The following is a 23,603-nucleotide window of genomic DNA, read 5'->3' as shown; positions in this document are numbered from 1 at the left end:
GCACTTGCTCAACAGAAGCAGGTGTTAAAATATGCAGACGGCACAGTGAGAAAGGGCTTAGGGTGAAAGCTCCTCATTCTACCTTCAGAGACGACAGCAGGCCTGACTGTGGGTCCTGGCACTTTTATTTGCAAGCTACATGACTAATTACTAGATTTCTCTGGCCCTCAGTTCTCTATCTGTAAACTAAGTAGGCTGAACTAGAAGACCTCTAATTTAATCTAGAGATTGAAATAGACATTAAAAAACAAACAATCAGGCCAGGTGCAATGGCTCACTCCTATAATCTCAGCACTTTGGGAGGCTGAGACAGGCGGATCAATTGAAGTCAGGAGTTTGAGCCCAGCCTGGCCAACATGATGAAACCTCGTCTCTACTAAAAAAAAAAAAACCCAAAAAATTAGCCAGGCGTGGTGGTGCCACCTGTAGTCCAGCCACTTTGGAGGCTGAGGCAGGAGGATTGCTTGAATCTGGGAGGCGGAGGTTGCAGTGAGCCAAGATCACATCGCTGTACCTCAGCCTGGGTGACAGAGCAAGGTTCCATCTCACACACACACACACAAACAAAACAAAAAACAAACCAAAACACCCCCAACCAATCCAATCACCTACATGATGCCTGCACCTCCTCTGTCATGTCCCTTATAGCTCCAGCTGCACTCAGGTAAAGCTGTAATCAGTCCGCCTTTGCCACCTCTGGGCTTGATTCTGTTTCTCTGTACCATCAATCTTTCACTCTAATTTAAATATGGGATGAGTATTCCTTATCCGAAATGCTTGGGACCGGAAGTGTTTTGGATTTTGGATTTTTTCAGATTTTGGAATATTGGCATTATACTTTCTTTCATTTTTTGAGACGGAGTCTCGCTCTGTCACCCAGGCCGACACATCAATGGCACAATCTCAGCTCACTGCAACCTCCACCTCCTGGGCTCAAGTGATTCTCCTGCCTCAGCCTCCTGAGTAGCTGGGATTATAGGTGCCCTCCACCATGCCCAGCTAATTTTTATATATATATATAGTTTTTGAGACGGAGTCTCGCTGTGTCACCCAGGCTGGAGTGCAGTGGTGCAATCTCGGCTCACTGCAAGCTCTGCCTCCCAGGTTCACGCCATTCTCCTGTCTCAGCCTCCAGAGTAGCTGGGCCTACAGGCGCCTGCCACCACGCCCAGCTAATTTTTTTGTATTTTTAGTAGAGACAGGGTTTCACCATATTAGCCAGGATGGTCTTGATCACCTGACCTCGTGATCCGCCTGCCTCGGCCTCCCAAAGTGCTGGGATTACAGGCGTGAGCCACCATGCCTGGCCTAATTTTTGTATTTTTAGTAGAGATGGAAGTTTCACCATGTTGGCCAGACTGGCCTCAAATGATCCACCCACAGTGGCCTCCCAAAGCACTAGGATTACAGCCATGAGCCACCGTGCCCGGCTTGCATTATACTTTATAGTAGAGTATCCCGAATCTGAAAAGCTGAAATCCAAAATGCTCCAAAATTTGAAACTTTTTGAGCACCAACATGATGCTCAAAGGAGATGCTCATTGGAGCATTTCAGGATTTGGGATGCTCAACCTGTACTGGTCCCTTCCAGACACAACAATATCGAATTAAGTAAAACCTCAAAATCAAGTGCTATTAAATATTACTATATTTATACTTTTATTTATAGTCAAGATAATAAGAGCTCCCATCAAATGAATATTCTATTAGTTAAATCCTACAAATCAGTCTAAATTTTTAAATAATTACAAGATAATGAAATATATAACATTACAATGACCTTGAACACCAGTTTAATTTTTCTTTCAAGGAACTCAGAACCCTTTTAAATGTTTATGCCTCAGGGATATTGTTAAGATGACAGTGATGTCTGCAAAATACTGTGGATATGGAATGTATTAGAGATTGGGCCATGGCTTTGTATCTGTGAGAGGTACTGGGAGAAACTTTTATTCCTATGTGGAGGCAGACAGCCAGGCAGACAGAGGTCACAACATCCACCAAGGAGAGTGTGCCTGGAGGTGGGAAAACATGCTGTACTCTCTTTAGGTAAACTGGCTGACTTCAGCTTGACCTCCCTAGAAAAGGACCTGAGATTTGTAAACCTAAACATTTTGGAAACACCCCACAATGGTGGCACTTTGAACCTTCAACCAGACAAGCATATGAAGGAAAAGAAAGGGGACAAGTCTTCAAGGAGGAAAAAAGTGTCCCTACCCTTGCTCTCCTTTTTATAGAGAATAATCCAGACCACTTGGAAATGAGTCATCATAACCTGGATGATCTGGGCCCCTTGGATCTGAATGTGACAGTCTTATGACTTGATTTTCCAGTCCAGAGTTCATCCTTATCCAGGACTTTGCAGTAAAGGCATGAGTCAGAAACTTCACGCAGACAGTAATATCTGGGCCTCGTGAGAATATCATCTGTTTTCTGCCTTCAGCTTTCTGCTCCAGTGAGCCTAACCCAGTGGCTGTCCTGGGGCTACTAAACTTCTCTAGTTCTTTCAACATGATGTTCTTGACACTCAGAGGGCTCTACCCTATAGCTGAAAGCCCAGGCCGGACTCGGTTGCTTGCAGCACCTGTAATCCCAGCACTTTAGGAGGCTGAGGCGGGAGGATCGCTTGAGCCCAGGAGTTCAAGACCAGCCTGGGTGACATTGTGAGAACCCAACTTTACAAAAAAGGAAAAAGCAACAATTAAGCAGAGACCAACAACGCTGATATAGGAATGGGGCTAAAGGGGAAGATTGTAGTCAGAGCATATATATACATCTTGTGTTCAGTATGCCTTAGGCACTGCTTTACATGCTTCCGATGAATTATGAAGCTGAATCATCACAGTAATCTCAAGATAGACACTAATATCTCCATTTTACAGGGAAGCGGTGAGGGTACTGAGAGCGTAAGTAACACCTTGGCAAGCACACAGCGAGGAAAAGCCAGAGCTGAGATTCGAACACAGGCAACCAAACTCAAAGCCCTGCTGTCACTCAACCATTCCTTTGATTGTAAAACTGAGGAAGTATTTAGCTGGTATAATTTTTTAAAAAAATTATTCTTAACCAGCATGATTTTTAAAAATAGCTTAGTGAATGTTTCTTAGAGTTACAAGATTAAGTGTGTGTGACACAATGACAAAAACTATTTTTTTTTTTTTTTGTGACAGGGTCTCGTTCTGTCCCCCAGACTGGAGCAATCACAGCTCACTGTAGCTTTGACTTCCTTGACTAAAGCGATTCTCCTGCCTCAGCCTCCCAAGTAGCTGAGAGCATAGGTGTGAGCCACCACACCTAATTTTTATTTTTAGTAGAGATGAGGTTCTCATTATGTCGCACAGATTGGTCTCAAACTCCTGGGGTCAAGTAATCCTCCCTCCTTGGCCTCCAAAAGTGTTGGGATTACAGGCCTGAACCACTACATGTGGCTGACACAGCCTTTTTTTTTTTTTGAGACAGAGTTTCACTCTTTTTGCCCAGGCTGGAGTGCAATGGCACTATCTTGGCTCACTGCAACCTCTGCCTCCTGGGCTCAAGTGATTCTCCTGCCTCAGCCTCCTGAGTAGCTGGGATTACAGGTGCCCACCACCACGCTTGGCTAATTTTGTATTTTGAGTAGAGACAGGGTTTCTCCTCTCCATGTTGGTCAGGCTGCTCTTGAATTCCTGACCTCAGGTGATCTGCCTGCCTCGGCCGCCCAAAGTGCTGGGATTACAGGCATGAGCCACTGCGCCCAGCCCACAAACTCTTAATTCAGAGTGTAATTAGGGACAACGAATTTTGCCACACAATGGCTCAGGTACCACAGAACCCTGCCTACTTCCTGAGAAACACAGTAAGATTTCCTTCAGACTTTGAGACATCATGTGGCCAGATGTGTCTTCAATTCCCAGCAAAGAAAGGCCTGCAGGACCCAGTGAGGAGGGACGCATAAATTGCCCCTAAAAGACCAAGTAGAATTTCTGGCAAGTAACGTTCCATAACTGGCAGGTTTTTGGGCTTGGCCTGGAAAACTGTCATCAGTATCCAAAACATGGCTCCGAACCACAAAATTTCTCTGATAGTTTAACATAAATTCTTCCAGATTCTGTATAAAGCCATTTCCTCTTAGAAACTAGATGATTATCAGCTGCTGACTATTAAGCTATGAGGTACTTAAACCATTTAAGGTTTTGGTACAGCCAAGTCAAATTCAGCTTGCATCCTGGAACCTTTTAACAAGCAGTGACATTACTTCTGAGCATCTTCTGTAACCATCTCCTCACACCTTGCTGACCTCATATCCTGGCCCAGGGGTGTAGTTCCTGACTCCTAGGAAGCCCTAGCCCTTTTAAGAATCTATAAATTTCCTAAAATAGAACTAACCTTTATTTTGCTTCCGGCAGTAGTTGGGCGCCCTTTCTTGTCAGCTTGCAGATTTTCCGGAAATAAAGACTTTATGAAAGGCCTGGAAAAGGAGAAAGAGAATGAATTAGCAATCTGTAAGCACCTTGGGGTCTGAAAGCCCGCCTTTTTAGAGGATGGGGTGGAGGGCCGTCCCCGGGCACATAACCTTGGCTACAGAAAACCCATCTGACTCACGGTGCAGGCCATCAAGATGTGACTTGAGGAAATGAACAATGGACAAAAGACATGAAGGGAAAGAATTCTAAGATACAAGCAACTTGGAATCAAAGACTGCAAAATAAACTTTAAAACGCTGCCTTTCCAACGTCCCTAGTCACAGGAATTGAGGTATATCTTGACAGTAGAACATAACAGAGGGAGGTCAGTAGGGGATTTCAGGTTTTCGTTTTCTTTTGTTTTTGAGACAGGGTCTCGCTCTGTTGCCCAGGCCGGAGTGCAGGGATTTAATCACAGCTCACTGCAGCCTCGACCTCCCAGGCTCAAGCCATCTTCCCACCTCAGCCTCCTGAGTGACTGGGACTATAGGCAGGTGCCACCACATCCAGCTAATTCTTGTATTTTCTGTAGAGATGGGGTTTTGCCATGTTTCCCGGGCTGGTCTCAAACAACTGGGCTCAAGAGGTGTTCCTGCCTCAGCCTCCTGAAGTGTTGGGACTACAGGCGTGAGGCGCTGCACCCGGCCAGCATGTGTTTGTTAACACAAGCAAGACAGACCAGAACTCAGGGAATTATATGAAATGTCTGGATTCAGTGCAGATGCTGCTTTGCTCTAGAGCAGAGTTTCTGAGCCTGGGCACCACTGGTATCTGCGGCTGAATAATTCTTTGTTGGGGGCTGAGGAGGGGGCCTCTTCTACATATTGTGGGATATTTAGCAGCATCTATGGTCTCTGTTCACCAGATGCCAGTAGCACACTGTTGCCAGCTCTACACAGAAAACCCTGACAAACTGCTTTTGAGTATGAGCAATTTGAAGTGGAGCAGTAACAAATGATAAGCACTCTGCCTCCTGAATATACTTTTTTTTTTTTTTTTTGAGACAAAGTCTCACTCTGTCGCCAGGCTGGAGTGCAGTGGTGCGATCTTGGCTCACTCCAACCTCTGCCTCCCAGGTGCAAGAGATTCTCCTGCCTCAGCCTCCCGAGTAGCTGGGACTACAAGCACGCACCACCACACACAGCTAATTTTTGTATTATTAGTAGAGACAGGGTTTCGCCATGTTGGCCAGGATGGTCCCGATCTCTTGACCTCGTGATCCACCCGCCTTGGCCTCCCAAAGTGCTGTGATTACAGGCATGAGCCACTGCGCCCAGCCTGAATATACTTTCATTAGTGGTGCTATTTGAGCTGCATGTGTTTATACGTCTGCCTCACTAGCAATAGGACAGGGACAATGCCTTCCTCATCTTAGTGTCCCTGGTGTGTCTGAAGCATAGCATGGTGCACAGTTGGTCCATAATATATATTTGCTGACTGGGTGAATGACGGGATCCATGTAAATTAGCAATCTGACATTCAAAGTCAAACTCACTTCCTCCTCAATGACTTTTTGGGCATCTTGAATGTTCCAGGAAGTCTCCCCAGCAATCTACTTTTAACTTGACCAGACACGACTACAGATTTTGACATCAAATGTGTTTATAAAATAATAGGCCATGTCTATATGACAGCAGTTTATATGGAAGCAATAATAGCTCTTCCACTTGGCAGGAATTTTAGTAAGTTTTCAAAAACAATCTCTGGAAGCAAGTCTGCACCTGACTGCCATAAAACCCACAAGCCAGGACTTGTGGCTTACCTAACCATCTCAGAGAAGAACAGATCGATTTTGTATGTTGTGAATAAAAAGAAATGCAAAATCTCAAAAATGGTGGTGTGACTGCAAAGAAGGGCAGGGATGGAGAGCAGAGGTTGAGGAGGTGCAGGAGCAGCAGAGAGAGAATTATACGGAGCAGAACAGCTGTCCAGGGCCTGAAAAGGAAACTCTTGCTTTGCTTTCATTGCAGTCAGTCCTTTATTAGGAATTATCAGCCTCGCTGCTGTTGATTAGAGGAACTGGCCTTGCCGTTGTGACAGCTTAAGTAATAGAGACCAGAAGGGCAGCTCTTACTTGAAATAAGCTCTAGAAAGTGTTAGATCTGGCATGCATGGGCCTTGCCTTGCAAGCATGGACCTGCTCATGTAAATTACATCTTCTTATGTGTTATCCAGGATCTTGAGAACCTTTTCAGGGAAGAGGGGAGGAAGGCAGAGGTGGTCCTGAGAGTTCCAGCAGCGTGCAAGGGGGATACCCCCACCGTTCTACCCCTAGAGCTGAAACAGGGTCTTGGGAGTTAAAATGGATCTCTGAGTCACTCCTTCTTTAGTTGTCCCTCCCAGAGTTCTCAAGCCATTTCTTAAGTACTTCAGGGACTTTGGTTAATGTGGGTCTTGCTAAGCCATTAAACATCTTTAAAAATTCAAAGACCATGAAGTCGAGTTCAAGGGCAAAATGTCATAGAACCAGACTGTTCCACTCTTAAATGGTCAGAATGGCCATCCCAATCCAAAGCCAGTGGGCTCACTTCTCCCTGATAATAGTATTGAAAGGTAGAAAGTCTGATGCCCTCAAGGACCTATAGATGGCACTTGGAATTTGGGTGCATGAAGTATTAGGGACATAAAAGGGAGAGACTGATATAGAGAAAAGAAAGCTATTTTGAGAAACCAAATAGATCAATAATAATCCAGACCCAATAGCATGAAAGAACAAAATCCTAACCACTAAACATCACAGGTGTTTTGTTTTTGTTTTTGTTTTTTCTTTATTAGAGACACGGTCCTATGTTGCCTGGCTGGAGGGCAGTGGCTATTCATAGGGGTGATCACAGCTCACTGCAGCCTCAAACTCCTAGGATCAAGTGATCCTCCTGCCTCAGCCTCCCGAGTCGCTGGGACTATAGGAGCACACCACCACACCCAGCTCATAAGTTTGTTTTCATATTGAAAATTTCATCAAACCTATATCCCCGTCAGCTATGGTAAAACATACTTACAGCTCACTGCTCTGCATAAGCTCGATGAGATCCATAAAAAGCACATCCCGGTTCCTTTCACAAAATCCATCCATGTCATAGGACACCTGGCCAAGAACGGAAAGAAATCTAATTTCATGGAACAAAATGTAATTTCATTGAACAAAATGTAATTCATTGAACAAAATCATTTATTGAACAAAAATTCTAAATTCACCAAACAAAAAACCCAAGTTGGCATGGCTATCCTCACCACAATGTGTGCATTTCCAGATGTTGCATTTGGGATTTCATTTCACAGGAAGGTTGTGCACGTCTTACTTGTTAGCTGACTTAGCGGGGATGACCTGCAGATGCTGATGAGTATCTGGCTGCCTGGATGGCCCAGCTGATCCATAATCAGAACACTCCAGCTCTCAAGGCCCCGTACCCCTTTTTCAGTGGATTCATAGGGGTGTCTAAATGACAAACTCAATTATTTTCCTAAATTTTAGCTAACACAGAGCAAAAGTGAAGCCCCTCATGCTCAGTAATTCATTGCAATGAGCCATGTCATCTGAGGCTTTGCAATTTCTCACAGAAGTGGTATCAAATTTATGCCAATCTGGCCAGAAACTCATGCTCAGATACTCTGTTTAACAAGAGGTCAGCTGGGATGATGGATGAGACCCGGGGATTTCCACAGGACCAGGAAGTCCCCAAGACCATGACCTCAACTTACTTTTTTATCATCAGCAGCCCCACACAGCCTGGCACCCAGTAGGCACCCAATACTCATGGGTTTTATGAGAACAAAACCAAAAGTGAACTCTGGGCCTTGATTTATACTCCCAGTCGGCATGGGGAGACAAGGAATGCCAGTCTGTGATTCCAGCAAGAGGCAAGAAGAAAATCCATTTCTTCAGCAGCTAATATATGTAGCAGGGTGATTCATGTTCCAAAAATATGCAGTAGCATGGTGAGATTTAGTGCTGGAGTGACTCCCGAATGGCCCCTACCCTGCTCAAGCTTCAGGTGACTGTCCCAGTGCGGGTCCTGGCCAGGACTGGCACCAAGGCAGCCGGATCCTTTCAAAATAGGCTTCCAGCGCCATAGACCAGAAAGCAGGAGCCCACTTCTCAGACACTGGGAGATGGTGCAGGCAGCCACCAGTACGCAAAGCACAGCGCCCTATCCTTCCCGGCAGGGTCATGGTTCAGAAAACATAACCTTATTTTCATCTGTAGATAATAGAAGCATTCTTCCTTGGCATTCATACTAAAAATAAAAAACTAGTAATCCCAGGGATCTGGGTTAGCCTCTTCAGCATGTCAACTATTAATGAGAATACTCTTTGTGAAACTAACTCCAGAAATCACTTGCTAGAGAAGCAGCCCTTTACTGCCTTAGTCTGAGCACCCACGGAAAGCACGTGTCAGAGGCTCTGGAAAAGCCCGCGCAGCCGCAGTAGAGGGCCAGGGGGCGGGTCATGCGCACCCGCCATAGAGGGCTGAAGGTGCTGCCAACGGCTCTCTTGGTGTCTCAACGTTCTGGTCAGCAGCTTTTTGGCGTTTCTCTCTCTCCACTTCTTGAGCAAGCAGCCATGAGTTGGACTGTGCCTCTTGTGCGGGCCAGCCGGAGAGTGAGCTCGGCGGGAGCGAATTTCCTGTGCCTGAGGATGGCCCTGTGTCCCTGTCAGGCAGTGCGCATCCCACTCCAGGGCGCCTGGCTCTTCACCTCCGTGAGCAAGATGGCGACTGTGAAGAGTGAGCTTATTGAGCGCTTCACTTCTGAGGAGCCCGTTCATCACAGTAAGGTCTCCATCATAGGAACTGGATCGGTGGGCATGGCCTGCGCTATCAGCATCTTATTAAAAGGCTTGATCGATGAACTTGCCCTTGTGGATCTTGATGAAGGCAAACTGAAGGGTGAGACGATGGATCTTCAACATGGCAGCTCTTTCACGAAAATGCCAAATATTGTTTGTAGCAAAGATTACTTTGTCACAGCAAACTCCAACCTAGTGATTATCACAGCAGGTGCACGCCAAGAAAAGGGAGAAACGCGCCTTAATTTAGTGCAGCGAAATGTGGCCATCTTCAAGTTAATGATTTCCAATATTGTCCAGCATAGTCCCCACTGCAAACTAATTATTGTTTCCAATCCAGTGGATATCTTAAGTTACGTAGCTTGGAAGCTGAGTGCATTTCCCAAAAACCGTGTTATTGGAAGCGGCTGTAACCTGGATACTGCTCGTTTTCGTTTCTTGATTGGACAAAAGCTTGGTATCCATTCTGAAAGCTGCCATGGATGGATCCTCGGAGAGCATGGAGACTCCAGTGTTCCTGTGTGGAGTGGAGTGAACATAGCTGGTGTCCCTTTGAAGGACCTGAACTCTGATATAGGAACTGATAAAGATCCCGAGCAATGGAAAAATGTCCACGAAGAAGTGATTGCTACTGCCTATGAGATTATTAAAATGAAAGGTTATACTTCTTGGGCCATTGGCCTATCTGTGGCTGATTTAACAGAAAGTATTTTGAAGAATCTTAGGAGAACACATCCAGTTTCCACCATAATTAAGGGCCTCTATGGAATAGATGAAGAAGTATTCCTCAGTATTCCTTGTATCCTGGGAGAGAATGGTATTACCAATCTTATAAAGATAAAGCTGACCCCTGAAGAAGAGGCTCGTCTGAAAAAAAGTGCAAAAACACTTTGGGAAATTCAGAAGGAGCTCAAGATTTAAAGTTGTCTGAAACTACTATTCCGAAATTATTGAAGAGATCACAGATACAGGATTATATAACGAAATTTTGAATAAACTTGAATTCCTAAAAGATGGAAACAGGAAAGTAGGTAGAGTGACTTTCCTATTTATTTAGTCCTCCAGCTCTTTTATTTAGTATCCACGTGCTGGATGATACTTATTTACAATTCCTAAGTGTTTTTGGTACCTCTGATGTAGCAGCACTTGCCTTGTTATATACATGTTGTTAGCATTTGGTTCCCAAAAAGTAGGATGTAGGTATTTATTGTGTTCTAGAAATTCTGATTCTTTTCATTAGATATATGCTATTTCTTTCATTCTTGCTGTCTTACACCTATGTTCATTTACATGCTGTAAAGTAGTAGCTTCTTCTACAGTATAAAAATAAAAGTATGTACATACAAAAAAATATATGCAGTAGTATATGCAATCTTTGGTTTTGCTTCCTTTGATACTCTAAGTTCTATTTGTTGAATGAATAAAATACAGCGAGACATGTGATTTGCTTCATGAGAAACCAGATCACAGACCCAAAAGCTTAAAACAGATAGACATTAAAATGGATATTGGCCATACCTTCCCAGCATAATGATGAATGATAAAGCCTTGGTTCCAACTGTTGAAGTGCTCATGACTCCCAATCTGCATCTGAAGTTTCTGGAGCAGCGTCTGATCTGCCCCCTCACCCACCGCATGCATTGTGGCGCACACATCATCCAGGATGCTCATGATGCCAGGAGGGTTCTGATGGGAGCAAGAAGGCAAGGCCCTAGTCACTGACCTCTCCAAAACAGACAATGCTTATCAGGTCCTTTCTTAGGGAAGGAAACAGCTCCCCAGACTTAAGATACCATCTTGAAAGTCAATCTTCCCCTTCATGCAAGAATGCAATTAATAGTCCCAAATGGGAAGTCACTACTTAGATTTAAAGAGGGAGGAAACTCCATTTTCCAAAAAGCTGTTTAACTCCCTGAAGTTTTATCCAACAGTCATGCACAGATCATTATCTGCTCACTCATATTCATGCCAAATTGACTTAAGAATCCAAAAGTAAAATAAAAACATTTTCCTTTGACCTAATCTATTTCTTTATGTTCTCCTTCAGCATGTTACCCACATAGGCATCATTTATATAGTTATTTAGTGTACACACTCTATAATGCATTTCCTTTTTCACATAGCACTATTTTATAAGCATTCCTCATGTTTTACATATTCTTCATATTTCCTATTTTAATGGCTATATTTCTCATTTGTTTAATAACTAACTCGTCTGGCCGGGCATGGTGGCCGAGGTGGGTGGATCATGAGGTCCGGAGTTCGAGACCAGCCTGGCCAACATGGTGAAACCCCTGGGCAACAAAGCAAGATGCCTCTCAAAATAAATAAATAAATAAATAAATAAATAAGTAAGTAAGTAAGTAAGTAAGTTGTCTACAGATGTTTTCACTGTTTCCAGTGTTTGGCTTTTATATATATATAAATCCTATAGCGATATTTGTTCTGTATCACTTTTATTTTATTTTGAATCATCTTTTTTTCTTTTGAGACAGGGTCTTGTCTTGCTCTGTCACCCAGGCTGGAGTGCAGTGGCACAATCTCAGCTCACCACAGCCTCAACCTCCCAGGCTCAAGCGATCCTCCCACCTCAGCCTCCAGAGTAGCTGGGACCACAGGTGCGTGCCACCATGCCTGGCTAATTTTTGTATTTAGCTAATACAATTTTTGTATTAGCTAAATTTTGTGTTTGGAAACAGGGTTTCACTATGTTGCTGGGGCTGGTCTTGAACCCCTGTGCTCAAGCGATCCACCTGTCTCGGCCTCCCAAAGTACTGGGATTACAGGCATGAGCCACCATGCCCAGCCTGAATCAGTCATTAAGGCTAAAGTCCTAGAAGTTGGACTAGAACACAGGGCCAGTTTGCCTCTTCACATGCTAAGTCATCGTGTGATAGCTGTCTTCTCTTAGAATCAGTAACAACTTCCATTTGTAAATTGACATTTTACTCATATCCACATGTTCATATTTACTGCCAGAATAAAGCCCTACTGTTTTCTTTTCACACATACAGAAAACTAATACAATTGCTCAAATTCTCTGCAAATCAGAGTTGTCACTTTGCCTGTTCCAAAAAAATGACACAGAGAACAAAAACTCACTTAATGTAAACCTGTGAGCAGTGAAGACATACTAAACCAACACTTACCACTTTGTTCTCTATGAGGTCACATACAATTTTATTATTAAAGTACTCAATGGGTGTCCATCTTATTCCCTCTTGAACATATTCTTCCTGTAAGACAGAAACCAGGAACTCACATTATTTCCCAAATAGCAAGAGCTCTGCACGGACAGACCCTGAATGGACAAAAATTCCCATGAAAGAGAAAAACCTGAATGTCCTTCAACAAATACCAGGAACTTTAATTTCTTATTTTCTGAGAGGTAACAGGAAAGGAACATTTTATGACTTGGTGATTTTTATGTTTAGTTTGAACCCTATGAAATTGTTACCACACAATTGTTTCTGGCCAATGAAAACTGCAATTTAGTAGCACCGAACTCATAAATCCAGTTACAAAAAAAAAAATCACAAAATTTAAAATTTAACATAGGGCTGGGCGCAGTGGCTCACATCTGTAATCCCAGCACTTTGGGAGGCTGAGGTGGGCGGATCACAAGGTCAGGAGTTCGAGACCATCCTGACCAACATAGTGAAACCATCTCTACTAAAATTACAAAAAGTAGCTGGGCATGGTGGGTCACGCCTATAATACCGGCTACTTGGGAGGCTGAGGCAGGAGAACTGCTTGAACCCAGAAGGTGGAGGTTGAAGTGAGCCGAGATCACGCCACAGCACTCCAGCCTGGGCAACAAAGCGAAACTCCATCTCAAAAAAAAAAATTAAATATAGGACAGGAATAGATTAGCATCCAGGTACTTAATGGGAAGGTTCTTACAGTCTATCAGAGGCTCATTTAACTTGAAAACCATGACACCATCCTGGTTTTTTCTTCTTTCCTCACTGGTTTCACTTTGCCAGCTTCCTTTGCTAGCTCTTTCTTATTTCCAGACCTTTATATGTGGTGGAGTCTCAGGGGTCAATCTTTCAGCCTTCTTGTTTTCTCAGCCCTCCTTCTCTAGGTGATTTCAATCAATCCCATGGCTTTAAATAGATCACCTACAGGCTAATGACCCCTGAATTTATTTCTCATCTATATCTCGCCACAGGGTTCCAGACTCAAATCCACTCTACAGATTGGAATCTTCAGTTGGATGTATAATAAATGGGCCTCTCCAACTTAACCTGTTTAGAGGAACTCTGATTCCATATTTCCCACGACCTCTAAACAACCCCTCTTCTAATCTCACCCTCCAGTAAATAGTGTCACCATCAGCCCTGTTATCCAGGGCATAAAGCTAAGAATCACCCATGATTGCTCCTTCTTTCTTGGCTATTGCTAATTATTTTGAGCAAGTCCCATTCTCTCACTCTCCAGATACTCCCTCTCACCACCTGGACTGCTACCATCGCCGTCTGAGTCTCTACCACATCTAATGCAGTCTCCTGCAGTATCCCCATCACTGGTTTTTTAACTTCCATTCTAGTTTGCTTTCCCCTGCCTCACCCTACTCTATAAGCCTACAGAGCCAGAGTGACCCTTTCAAAAACGCAAACAACAAATCAGATCATGTCACTCCTCCCTCAAAATTCTTCAATGGGTCCTCATTCCACTTACTATAACACCCAAAGTCTCAGCCATGCCCTATAAGTTCCCATATGATCTAGCCCCTGCCTCCCCACTCCCATCTCATTGGCTATTGCACTCTTTCTTGGTTGTTTCGCTCTGGCTACTCTAAGGGTTGGGGAAGGCTAGAGGTTCACGGGAAACCCATATGGAGACTACCAGACCAGTTTGGAGACTACTGCAGGAGACTGGGCTAGATGTGGTAGGGACTTAGATGGCAACGGCAGCAATGGGTTTCATGTGAACCTCTAGCCTTCCCCACCCCTTAGAGTAGCTACAGTAAAACAACCAAGGGCGGGTTCCAGGGCAGAGGGTCACATGAAACCCGCTGGTATGGTGTTTCCTAAGCAGGGGCATAAACACTTCCATAACTAAATGACCCCAAAACAGCCTTTGATGTATACAGTGGCTTGAATAGTATCCCCCCAAATTTCACATCCACCTGGAACCTCAGAATGTGAGGTTTGGAAGTAAGGTCTCTGTAAATGTAATTCACTAAGGACCTCACAGTAAGTCATCCTGGGTTTAGAGTGAACTCGAAATCCAAAAAAATGGTGTCTTTCTTTTCTTTTTTTTTTTAACAGTTCACTCTCCATAGAGACTGTCAAAAATAGTCAATGCCGACTATATTTCAAGTCGTCGTGGCAGGCTATTGTGAAAAGTTTTCTATTAGCAATAATCATGTCTCAGATAAACCTCACTGGCTAAAATATCTCCATTGCGCAAAGCTAAAATGGTATCTTCATAAAAGAAAAGAGACGGAGATTTGGATAGAGACACAGGGGGACATTGAAAAAGGCTACGTGAAGACACAGGCAGAGACTGGAGTCAAACCGCCAGAAGCCAAAAAAATGCCAGGAGCCACCAGAAACTAGAAGAGGAAGGATACTCCACTCTATCCTGAGAAGGAGTGTGGCCCTGAGGACTTCTTGATTTCAGACTCTGGGCTCCAGAACTGGGAGGGAAGAAACTGCTACTGTTTCAAGTCTCTCAGTTTGTGCTGCTTTGTTATGGTGGCCCCAGGAATCCTAAACAATATGCTATCAGGAAATGATGGAAACTGCACCGAACTATTTATTTATTTATTTATTTATTTATTTATTTATTTATTTATTTATATTATTATTTTGAGACGAAGTCTTGCTCTGTCGCCCAGGCTGGAGTGCAGTGGCGCGATCTCAGCTCACTGCAAGCTCCGCCTCCCAGGTTCAAGCGATAATCCTGCCTCAGCCTCCTGAGAAGCTGGGTCTACAGGCACCCACCACCATGCCTAGCTAATTTTTGTATTTTTAGTAGAGATGGGGTTTCATCATGTTGGCCAGGCTCGTCTCGAATTCCTGACCTCGAATGGTCTGCAGGTCTCAGCCTCCCAAAGTGCTGGGATTACAGGCGTGAGCCACTGCACCTGGCTACTATTTATTTTTGAAACAGAGTCTTGCTCTGTTGCCTAGGATGGAAAGCAGTGGTGTGATGATGTAAGTCTCGACCTCCTGGGCTCAAGCAATCCTTTCACCTCAGCCTCCAGAACAGCTGGGACTATAGGCTTATGCCACCATGTCCAGCTAATTGTTTTATTTTTTGAATGGATGGGGTCTCATTTTGTCCGGCAGGCTGGTCTTGAACTCCTGGACTCAAGCAATTCTCCCGACGTGGCCTCCCAGAGTGCTAGGATTACAGGCATGAGCCACAGCACCCGGCCTGCACCGAACTTTAGAAGAAACTACAGCAAGGCATGTTACCTCAGGTAAGTATTGAAATACCAGCTTTGTTAAAAATGCATGTATTGTTAGGGAAGATTGAGAATGGAGTAAATCCGAGAAAACCAAGTCTTTTATTTGGAACACAATATATGCCTCAGACCGTTGGGGCTGGAACTAGGCTCCCATTTCCCACGTGCTCAGTGAGTCAGTATAGTAAAAGCAGCTAGTCTTATGTCCAACGTCACAGCATCATTTGCTTAAAGAAGAAGGCAAATGCTGCAGATGGTATTTATATTTCATGGATTAAAATGCCACAATGGCATACGGTTTTTCTGCCTGACTTTATTAGGTGCATTTCCTAATATAAGACTGGAACCCAAATCTATTATCAAAAGACAGAAATCGATACCCTTGTAAACAAAATAAATTATAAATAGAATAGGATGAAGAACGAGGGACTGCTTACCTGTTCCGCCTTTAATGTCAGTTCAATAAAATCTGCTGCAGTTTTCATTAACAAAATTGATACAAAACTGTTCAAAGCCATTTTCTGAAAAAAAAAAAAAAAGTTATTCACATGTAATTGTTTCACAAAATCATTTAAAAGTCCTTTCTTGAGTGATTTATTGAAATGTCTTCATATGAAAAGCTTTCATAGAAATGTTGGATGCATCAGTAGAAAGAAGTTTATATTTAGGAGAAACTAATTTGGTAAAGGTACGTGAAGAACTCACAAAGGCCAAAATGAGCCTGAGTGGTTTTTTTTTTGTTGTGGTTTACTTTCTGTTTTTTGTTTTTGCATTGCCTAGAATTATTTCTTGCAGGCCAGATGAAATATGCCACCCTCCTCAACCCCTAGTTATTCAAACTGGCCTTACCTGGAATATTTCAAAGCCATAGATGTCTAGGACGCCAATGTTGTATTCTTCATGGTCTTTCTGCATGGCTTTATTGATCGACTAGAGAAAGTAAACAGCATGGCAGTGAACTCCTTTCCATTTATACTAAAAACGGGCATGCGTTGGGGAAAGGGAAGCTGGATTCTACATAGCAAACACTACTGCTTGCAGGAAACAGAGGACAACGTGAAGGCAGGAGACTTGCTGCATTAACAAACTCTCAGTGCAAAGGCAAGTACTTTGGAAAACCACCAGGATTCAGAAAAGCGAGTACAGTAGAAACAAAAAATGTTTGCTTAATGATGATAACCATTAATTTCTGGCTGAGTCAGCTTTTTCAGGAGGTCTTAACAATTAGAATATGTCATCTTGGATGATCGAAGTAAAACCTATTTCACACGAAGAACCCACACTAAAGGATCTGTAATTGTCATTTCCATTGTCTTCCATTCACCAGTCATTTAATGACGACCCAACACAATATGCCAGGGATGCTAAGGACAAGACAGTCCTTGTTCCCAGGAACATATAGAGAGGGTGAGCTATCTGCAGATAGTAACAATGGTCATTATTTTTGAATTGATAATAGAACCTGCTTACATCTATTGAACATTCACCTCTACCAGGGTTTGCTAAGTGATCTTAATGTGTTGTTTCACTTAATTCCCATTTCAATTCTCAAAATGGCAGTGATACCATTATTTTCCCAATTTTCCACACACCAAGGCTTGCTTAAGGTTGTTCTGTGTAAGAAGCAGGGTCTGGGACTAAATCTAAGCAGTATGATGCCTAAATCTGTGTTCTTAATCACTGTGAGAAGAGGCCAAGCAATTCATGGGAATAGACTTAGTGATAGCAGGGAAGGTTTGGATAGAGGGGTTGGTGGGGGATGCAGTGGGGGAGGAGCAAAGCGAAGAATTCTTTGAGATGCTGAATACCTGGACGAATTCTGAAGTACCAGAGGTGTTTTCCAGGTAAACAAAATGATATATCATCTTTTGTGAGCAAATGAGTAATCATACACAATACACAGTCAGTGCCCAGTAAATCTCACCTCAAATTAGGATCACTTGTATGAGTATTCATGAACTTTTACTACTTACAAAAAAACTGACAGATGACAGGAAGGAAGGTAGGTAGGAAGCCCAGCGCTGGAAGGTGCTCTGAACAAACAGACAAGATACGTGGATTCTAGTCCCAGGCTGCACCGCCCTCTTGCTGATTGGCCTTGGGCAAAACCACCATTGCTCAGGCCTGACATTCCCTTCTCAGTAAAATGAGGGATCTGAACAAGCTAACTGTATGACTTCTGTTTGGTATGACCCTGACCTTCCCAAGCAATTTTATCCTTAAATAGCCACTAGAACTACCTAGACTACTTCTCCTACCCTGCCCTGCCTGACCCTACTCTAACCACACTAACCGTACTTTAAGCCACATAGATGTTAGTGCCTGGAATCAAACACAGATCTTTTGGATCGAACGGCCCCCTGCTGTCCCTTGACTAGGGTCCTTCTAGTTTGAATATATAAACGTCAAAGGAGCAAACTAGCTAGGAATTTAGAGCCTCCTAGATCAATCACATAATAACAGAGTGACCTTGGGCAAATTCCTTAATCAATCTATGCCTCCCTTAGTTTATCTGTAAAGCAGAGATCATAATACCTAAGTCACAGGGTTGTTGTAAAAAGTAAGTAAGAGTTTTTTCTCTTTAAAATACTTAGAACAGTATCTGGGCACTTAGATAGTTAGTGCTATATAAGTGCCTGCTATTATTATTTTACCATTTAGAGGCTACAGTGATTAACACAAGATTGTTACTGGCAGCGCTACACTGCTGAAAGACTAATTGTCAGAATATATATGTGATATACATATATAAATATATATTCATATGTAAGAGTGTGTGTGTATATATATATATATATACACCCACACACATATAATTACACCATAACCAAAAATATCTAATAGTTTCAAAATACATGCAGAAAGTTTTTTATATTCCTCCCTCCTAAAGGTGGAGCCTCATTCCCCTCCCCTTAAGTGTTGACTTTGCTTAGTGACTTGCTTCTAATAAACAGAACGTGGCAGAGTGACAATACTTGAGTCCACGATCAGGACATAAAAGACTGGCTTCTTGCTCATGCTGTCTTTCAGATCACTCACTCTGGGGAAAACCAACCGTCATGTTATGAGGATATTCAAGGAGAGATCCATGAAGCAAGGGACTGAGACCTCCTGCCAACAGCTGCACGGGCAATCCATCTTTCAGCCATATCTTCCAACCCTAGTCAAGCCTTCAGACAACCACAGTTCCAGTCAGCGTGAACCACCAAGCTCAGCCGATACCAAATATCTGACCCTCAGAAACTGAGAAAATAAGCGCTTATGGTTTCAAGTCGCTAGGTTTTGGGTTAATTTGTAACACAGAAGTATGTGAAAAACATATTCCTAAATCTTTAGGCCCACAAATCAAGAAAGGCCCGTGAACGTGGGTCTCCTCTTTTTCTGGTCTCTAGTCCTAGCTTTACTAAATATTTTGTCCAGAAGAAACTTGTTACCATATTATCTTTAGCTAAGGTATCTTGTTGGGCAGTTCTAGAAGGAAATGCAGGATTCAGTGATCGCAGAGTGAGAGGACAGAAAGTGAAGTAAAGTAATGGGTGAAAGGAAGGAGCCAGAACAGGAACACAAAACCCTTAGTCTTTTACTTTTTTTTTTTTTTTGGAGATAGGATCTCACTCTGCCCCCCAGGCTGGAGTGTAGTGGCACAATCTCGGCTTACTGCAGCCTTGACCTCCCAGGCTCAAGTGATCTTCCCACCTCAGCCTCCTGAGTAGCTGGGACCACAGGCACCTGCCACCACACCTGGTTCATTTTTGTGTTTTTTTGGAGAGACGGGGTCTCACCACGTTGCAGAGGCTGGTCTCAAACTCCTGGGCTGCAGCAATCCTCCCACCTTGGCCTCTCAGGGTACTGGGATTACAGGTGTGAGCCACCACGCCTAGCCTACTAGTTTTACTCTTTATAGCTAAGATATGAAGCATCACCAACATCAACTTGTGTTACTTACATCTACCAAGAAATCAAAAACCCGGGAGTGCAGGGCCTTGGCGAGCGCATCCCGGGTGTAACAGGCCTGCTCCACATTGAGGGTCACGTGGATGGATTCGGATTTGCCTCCCCACTTGCTATCCATCTGCCGGCTTGTTAGCTTTTCCTTCAACCGGTCCTGGTTTATCCCTAGCAGATATGCAGGAAAAGCTAAAACTGTAGAACATAAAACAAAACATGACAATCTTTCAGAATTGTGACACTTCCAATTCATCTCACAAACATATGGAGGCACTTATGTGCACATGCACGTGTGTGTACACAGAAGGCACAATCACAGGCCCCAAAAGCCCTCGCTCTAGTGAAGGCTGCTTATCAGTAATCCCACACACATCCATCTCCTTTGTTTTTCCCAATTGTTTTATTACATGAGTCAATTCCTACGATGACTGAGACTTCCAATAATACAAATCAGGGATCCAAGAAGGATGGCAAACCTATCCCTCCTACCGAGATCACAGTTAAATGCCTAAAATGGACATCTCTCCAAGCTTCCAGCAAGACAGCCCGGAAGGAACTCAATCAAGAAATATTTCTTTGGCTCCAAATATTGTTTTCTTCCTTTTTAGTACAATGTTTTCATAGCATCATTTTTGAAGCACCTGATATTACTGAACTAATAATTACCATGTTTACCAATCCCATGTTTATTGAGTATTTAGCATGTGTAGGGTTACTAAAGAGGGAGGAAAGAATAGAAAATATGTAAGAAATCTTGAAAGCAATCTAGACGAGGCAAAAAATAGTTTGCCAAATAAAGAACCCTTGGAAAAGTTGAATATGTAACACAGACAGACAAGATCTGGAGAAATTAGAACAGGAAGATATTACTACTTGCTGGGGTAGTCAAGAGATTTGAGCTGGGTGTAAAGGATAAATAGGATTTGTACAGATGCAGAGAGGACAAGGGAGTGTACCAAGGGGAGGAAGCAGAAGTGTGGGAGACATGATGGAGACGAGACGCGGGCTACAGTGTGTGGACTAGCACTGGCTGCTGCTGAAAGTTCAGGTCAGATTAAAAAGGTTAGGACAGATTCCAATGCTGGGGGTCCTTGCATGGTATGATATATTTGGGCTGGAGGCAAAAGGGGGCCTAATGGCTAATAAAGAGGGGCATTATAAGAAGATTCCTCTGAGGGTAGCATATGGAGTGAAATGAAGGGGATGTTGTGGTTCATATCCTGCCCTAACGTCACATAGTATGGTAGTTTGTGGTCTTTGGATAGAAAACAGAGACTTCCATAGCTCAACATCTTGTTTCAGACCATGAAACTTACTAAGGAGGGCTAGTGATATAAATGGGGTTTTCCTGATTTCTGGGCAGAACGTTCTCATATAAATAAATGACATCATTCTTCGACATGAAAGAATGCTCAGATTTTCCAATATGAATGAAAGATTTTATAGATGCAATGAAAATTTTGAACTTGGCTATGAGTTTTTTCTGCATAATGCTTTACCAAAATTATCTGATAAAAGAATTTTGTTAAAGGCTTTATGATAATGCTAAAAAATCACAAGTCTCCCAATAAAGGATAATCTGTTTGAATTTCACAGATGGTGTTAGAATATAACGAGCTGACATTTCTCAGTGTACACCTTCCAATGAGATTAAGTCAGTGAATACATTTTGAAAAAGTATAATGCCAGAACAAGACATTTATCCTCTATATGAGTGTTTCATAAAAATGCTTTGGGCAATAGAAGGGCTTCCTTTTAGAAAAGACATGTAAACAAAATCAAATGCACTGATCTGAAAATGGCCATTGTACTTAGTTTAGTTTTAGTGTTAAACACATGTCTAGGAATCTGGGTGTGTCTTCCAGTGAACTAAAACTTCCTGTGCACAGAGTAAGGACAGATGACATTCATAAATCAGATTGGACCCATGTCGGTTTGTTGTGAGAATCAAGAGGCATTCACCAACATATCCAACATATAAGAAGCCCTCACTAAGGGAAGAGTATCCTGTTGGTTTTATTATCAGAGGGATAGCTCACTTGATGCAGTGGACATCATCATCAACGGTTTATAGGACAGTCACAAAAGCTCCTCTCATTGTTTATAGGAACTATACAGTGAATAGGTTCATAAAATGAATAATTGGCCTCAATCTCTCTGTTTTGTAAATATGGCTTTCTCCTAAGCCCTAACCATGTTCCCACATGGTTAAAATACTTAAGATGCTTATGCCATTATCTTTATGACCTTTGCTAAATGGATACAACAATAAGGGCTGAGAGTCCTGGAGACAAAAGAGCGAGAAGGGACTGACAAAGACACACGCTCTACTTCCATCTTGTGGTCCTTTTCTGCAGAAGAGGGCATGGAGAGCTGCAAGCACTCACAACACAAGGAATGGAACTGGGCCAAGAATCACAGCCACAAGCTTAGGGAAATAGCGAAGGACACTAAAGCGGAAATACAGCGCTTGGCTTGAAAAGAATCCATGCCATGTTTTCAAACTTTTATGGCCTCATATTTTCTTCAGTGCCTGCCCTGATGCTGAAATTACAGGGCTGCTAATATTGACTTTCTTCAGGCTGTGAGTTTCCATGAGGCAGTTGTGAGTGTGTCTGGATAGGAGTGTCAGTATGGAAGCTTGGAGAACTGGAGAGGGAGAGGGAGGGAGAAAGCAATGATTAATTTTAAAATGTGGGTGTGTAACTCTGATATAGTTAATCAGAGTCATGGAAAACATAGAAGAACCTGCTAAAAAGTAGTATTTCCGCACATTGAAATGATGAAGATAGATTACTATTACTGCATTAAAGTGTAAAGCAAAGTTAGGTTTAATTTTTCCACCTAAAATTGAAATATAGGGAATAGAGAAAACCAAAAGATGCAGCAAAATAAAATTCAATTTTATAAATTTAAAAGACTCAGCATGGTTTAAAAAAAAAAAAAAAGGTTTTCTGGCCTTGGTGTTGAGTTTCTGTGCTTTCTAATCTGTGAATAATAACGGGGTAAAGGAGGGGTGCTGTCAACTGTACTTTTCCTCCCCACTGTTACCAAAATAGTGACTTGTTCTTTCATTAAAATTCTTAGGTTAATTTGGTATTTAATATCTGCCACCTCACTGCATTGCTGTTGGACAGGTACACGTGTGCCTAAGGTGAGGTTTGCTTGGCTTCATAGCAACATAAAGATTTGACCAAGGAAGTGCTACACTTCCATTAGTCTAAGGACAGGTAAAAACAAAGCTTGTTTAGCCAGGCATGGTGGCTCACGCCTCTAATCACCACACTTTGGGAGGCCGAGGCAGTCAGATCATCTGAGGTCAGGAGTTTGAGATCAGCCTGGTCAACAAGGTGAAACCCCATCTCTACTAAAAATACAAAAGTTAGCCAGGCGTGGTGGTGCGCACCTGTAATCCCAGCTACTTGGGAGGCTGAGACAGGTGAACTGCTTGAACCCAAGAGGTGGAGATTGCAGTGAGACGAGATAGCGCCACTGCACTCCAGCCTGGGTGACAGAGAAAGACTCTGTCTCAAAACAAAAACAAAAAACAACAACAAAAAAAGCTTGTTGTTATTAATGGCTATTTTGCTTTAGTAGGCCAGTTCTGATGAAAATCTTACCATTTTTTTTCACACTGTAATAGCTAGAGAAAGTCTGCTTTTTTCTATTTTAAAGGCATGGAATACCGCTTCCCTCTACTTCATAGATTTACTAAAATATGAGAAAGACAGAAACCAAGGCTACTCATTTCAGTAGTGTTCATTCAGTCTTGTAACAGCAGATCAGAAACCATATTAATGTCCAACAACAGATAATTGGTTCAATAAAGAAATAAAAGTGGAGCCAATGAATGGAATGCTATGCAGCTATAAAAATGATGGCCAGGTGCAGCGGCTCAAGCCTGGATTCCCAGCACTTTGGGAGGCCAAGGCGGGAGGATGACTTAAGGTCAGGAATTCAAGACCAGCCCTGGCAACTAAGCAAGACCCCATCTCTCTTAAAAAAAA

The 23,603-nt window shown here is 42.9% G+C and overlaps 2 protein-coding genes across 2 annotated transcripts in view; one reads left to right on the top strand and one right to left on the bottom strand.

Moving 5' to 3' along the window:
* MYO1E (myosin IE) overlaps positions 1-23,603 on the bottom strand; it is a 248,139-nt gene that overhangs the window by 62,729 nt on the left and 161,807 nt on the right. Inside the window, 9 exon segments of the mRNA XM_017895857.1 lie at positions 4,366-4,447; positions 7,442-7,527; positions 10,746-10,913; positions 12,377-12,463; positions 16,086-16,116; positions 16,118-16,169; positions 16,400-16,424; positions 16,498-16,578; positions 19,595-19,791. Of these exon segments, the coding sequence (XP_017751346.1) occupies positions 4,366-4,447; positions 7,442-7,527; positions 10,746-10,913; positions 12,377-12,463; positions 16,086-16,116; positions 16,118-16,169; positions 16,400-16,424; positions 16,498-16,578; positions 19,595-19,791 (809 nt within the window).
* LDHAL6B (lactate dehydrogenase A like 6B) lies at positions 8,872-10,578 on the top strand. The gene has a single exon (XM_017896049.1). It carries the CDS (start codon positions 8,889-8,891, stop codon positions 10,146-10,148), a length of 1,260 nt encoding a protein of 419 aa, XP_017751538.1. The 5' UTR covers positions 8,872-8,888; the 3' UTR covers positions 10,149-10,578.

The sequence above is a fragment of the Rhinopithecus bieti genome, unplaced genomic scaffold (genome assembly GCF_001698545.2).
Source record: "Rhinopithecus bieti isolate Rb0 unplaced genomic scaffold, ASM169854v2 scaffold_947, whole genome shotgun sequence".
Classification (NCBI taxonomy): Eukaryota; Metazoa; Chordata; class Mammalia; order Primates; family Cercopithecidae; genus Rhinopithecus; species Rhinopithecus bieti.
The sequence above is the reverse complement of the archived record's forward strand: the minus strand, read 5'-3'. Positions and strand labels throughout refer to the sequence as shown.

Excerpts from the sequence above, each read along its gene's own strand:
- LDHAL6B (XM_017896049.1), top strand. The coding sequence starts at position 8,889 with ATGCGCACCCGCCATAGAGGGCTGAAGGTGCTGCCAACGGCTCTCTTG.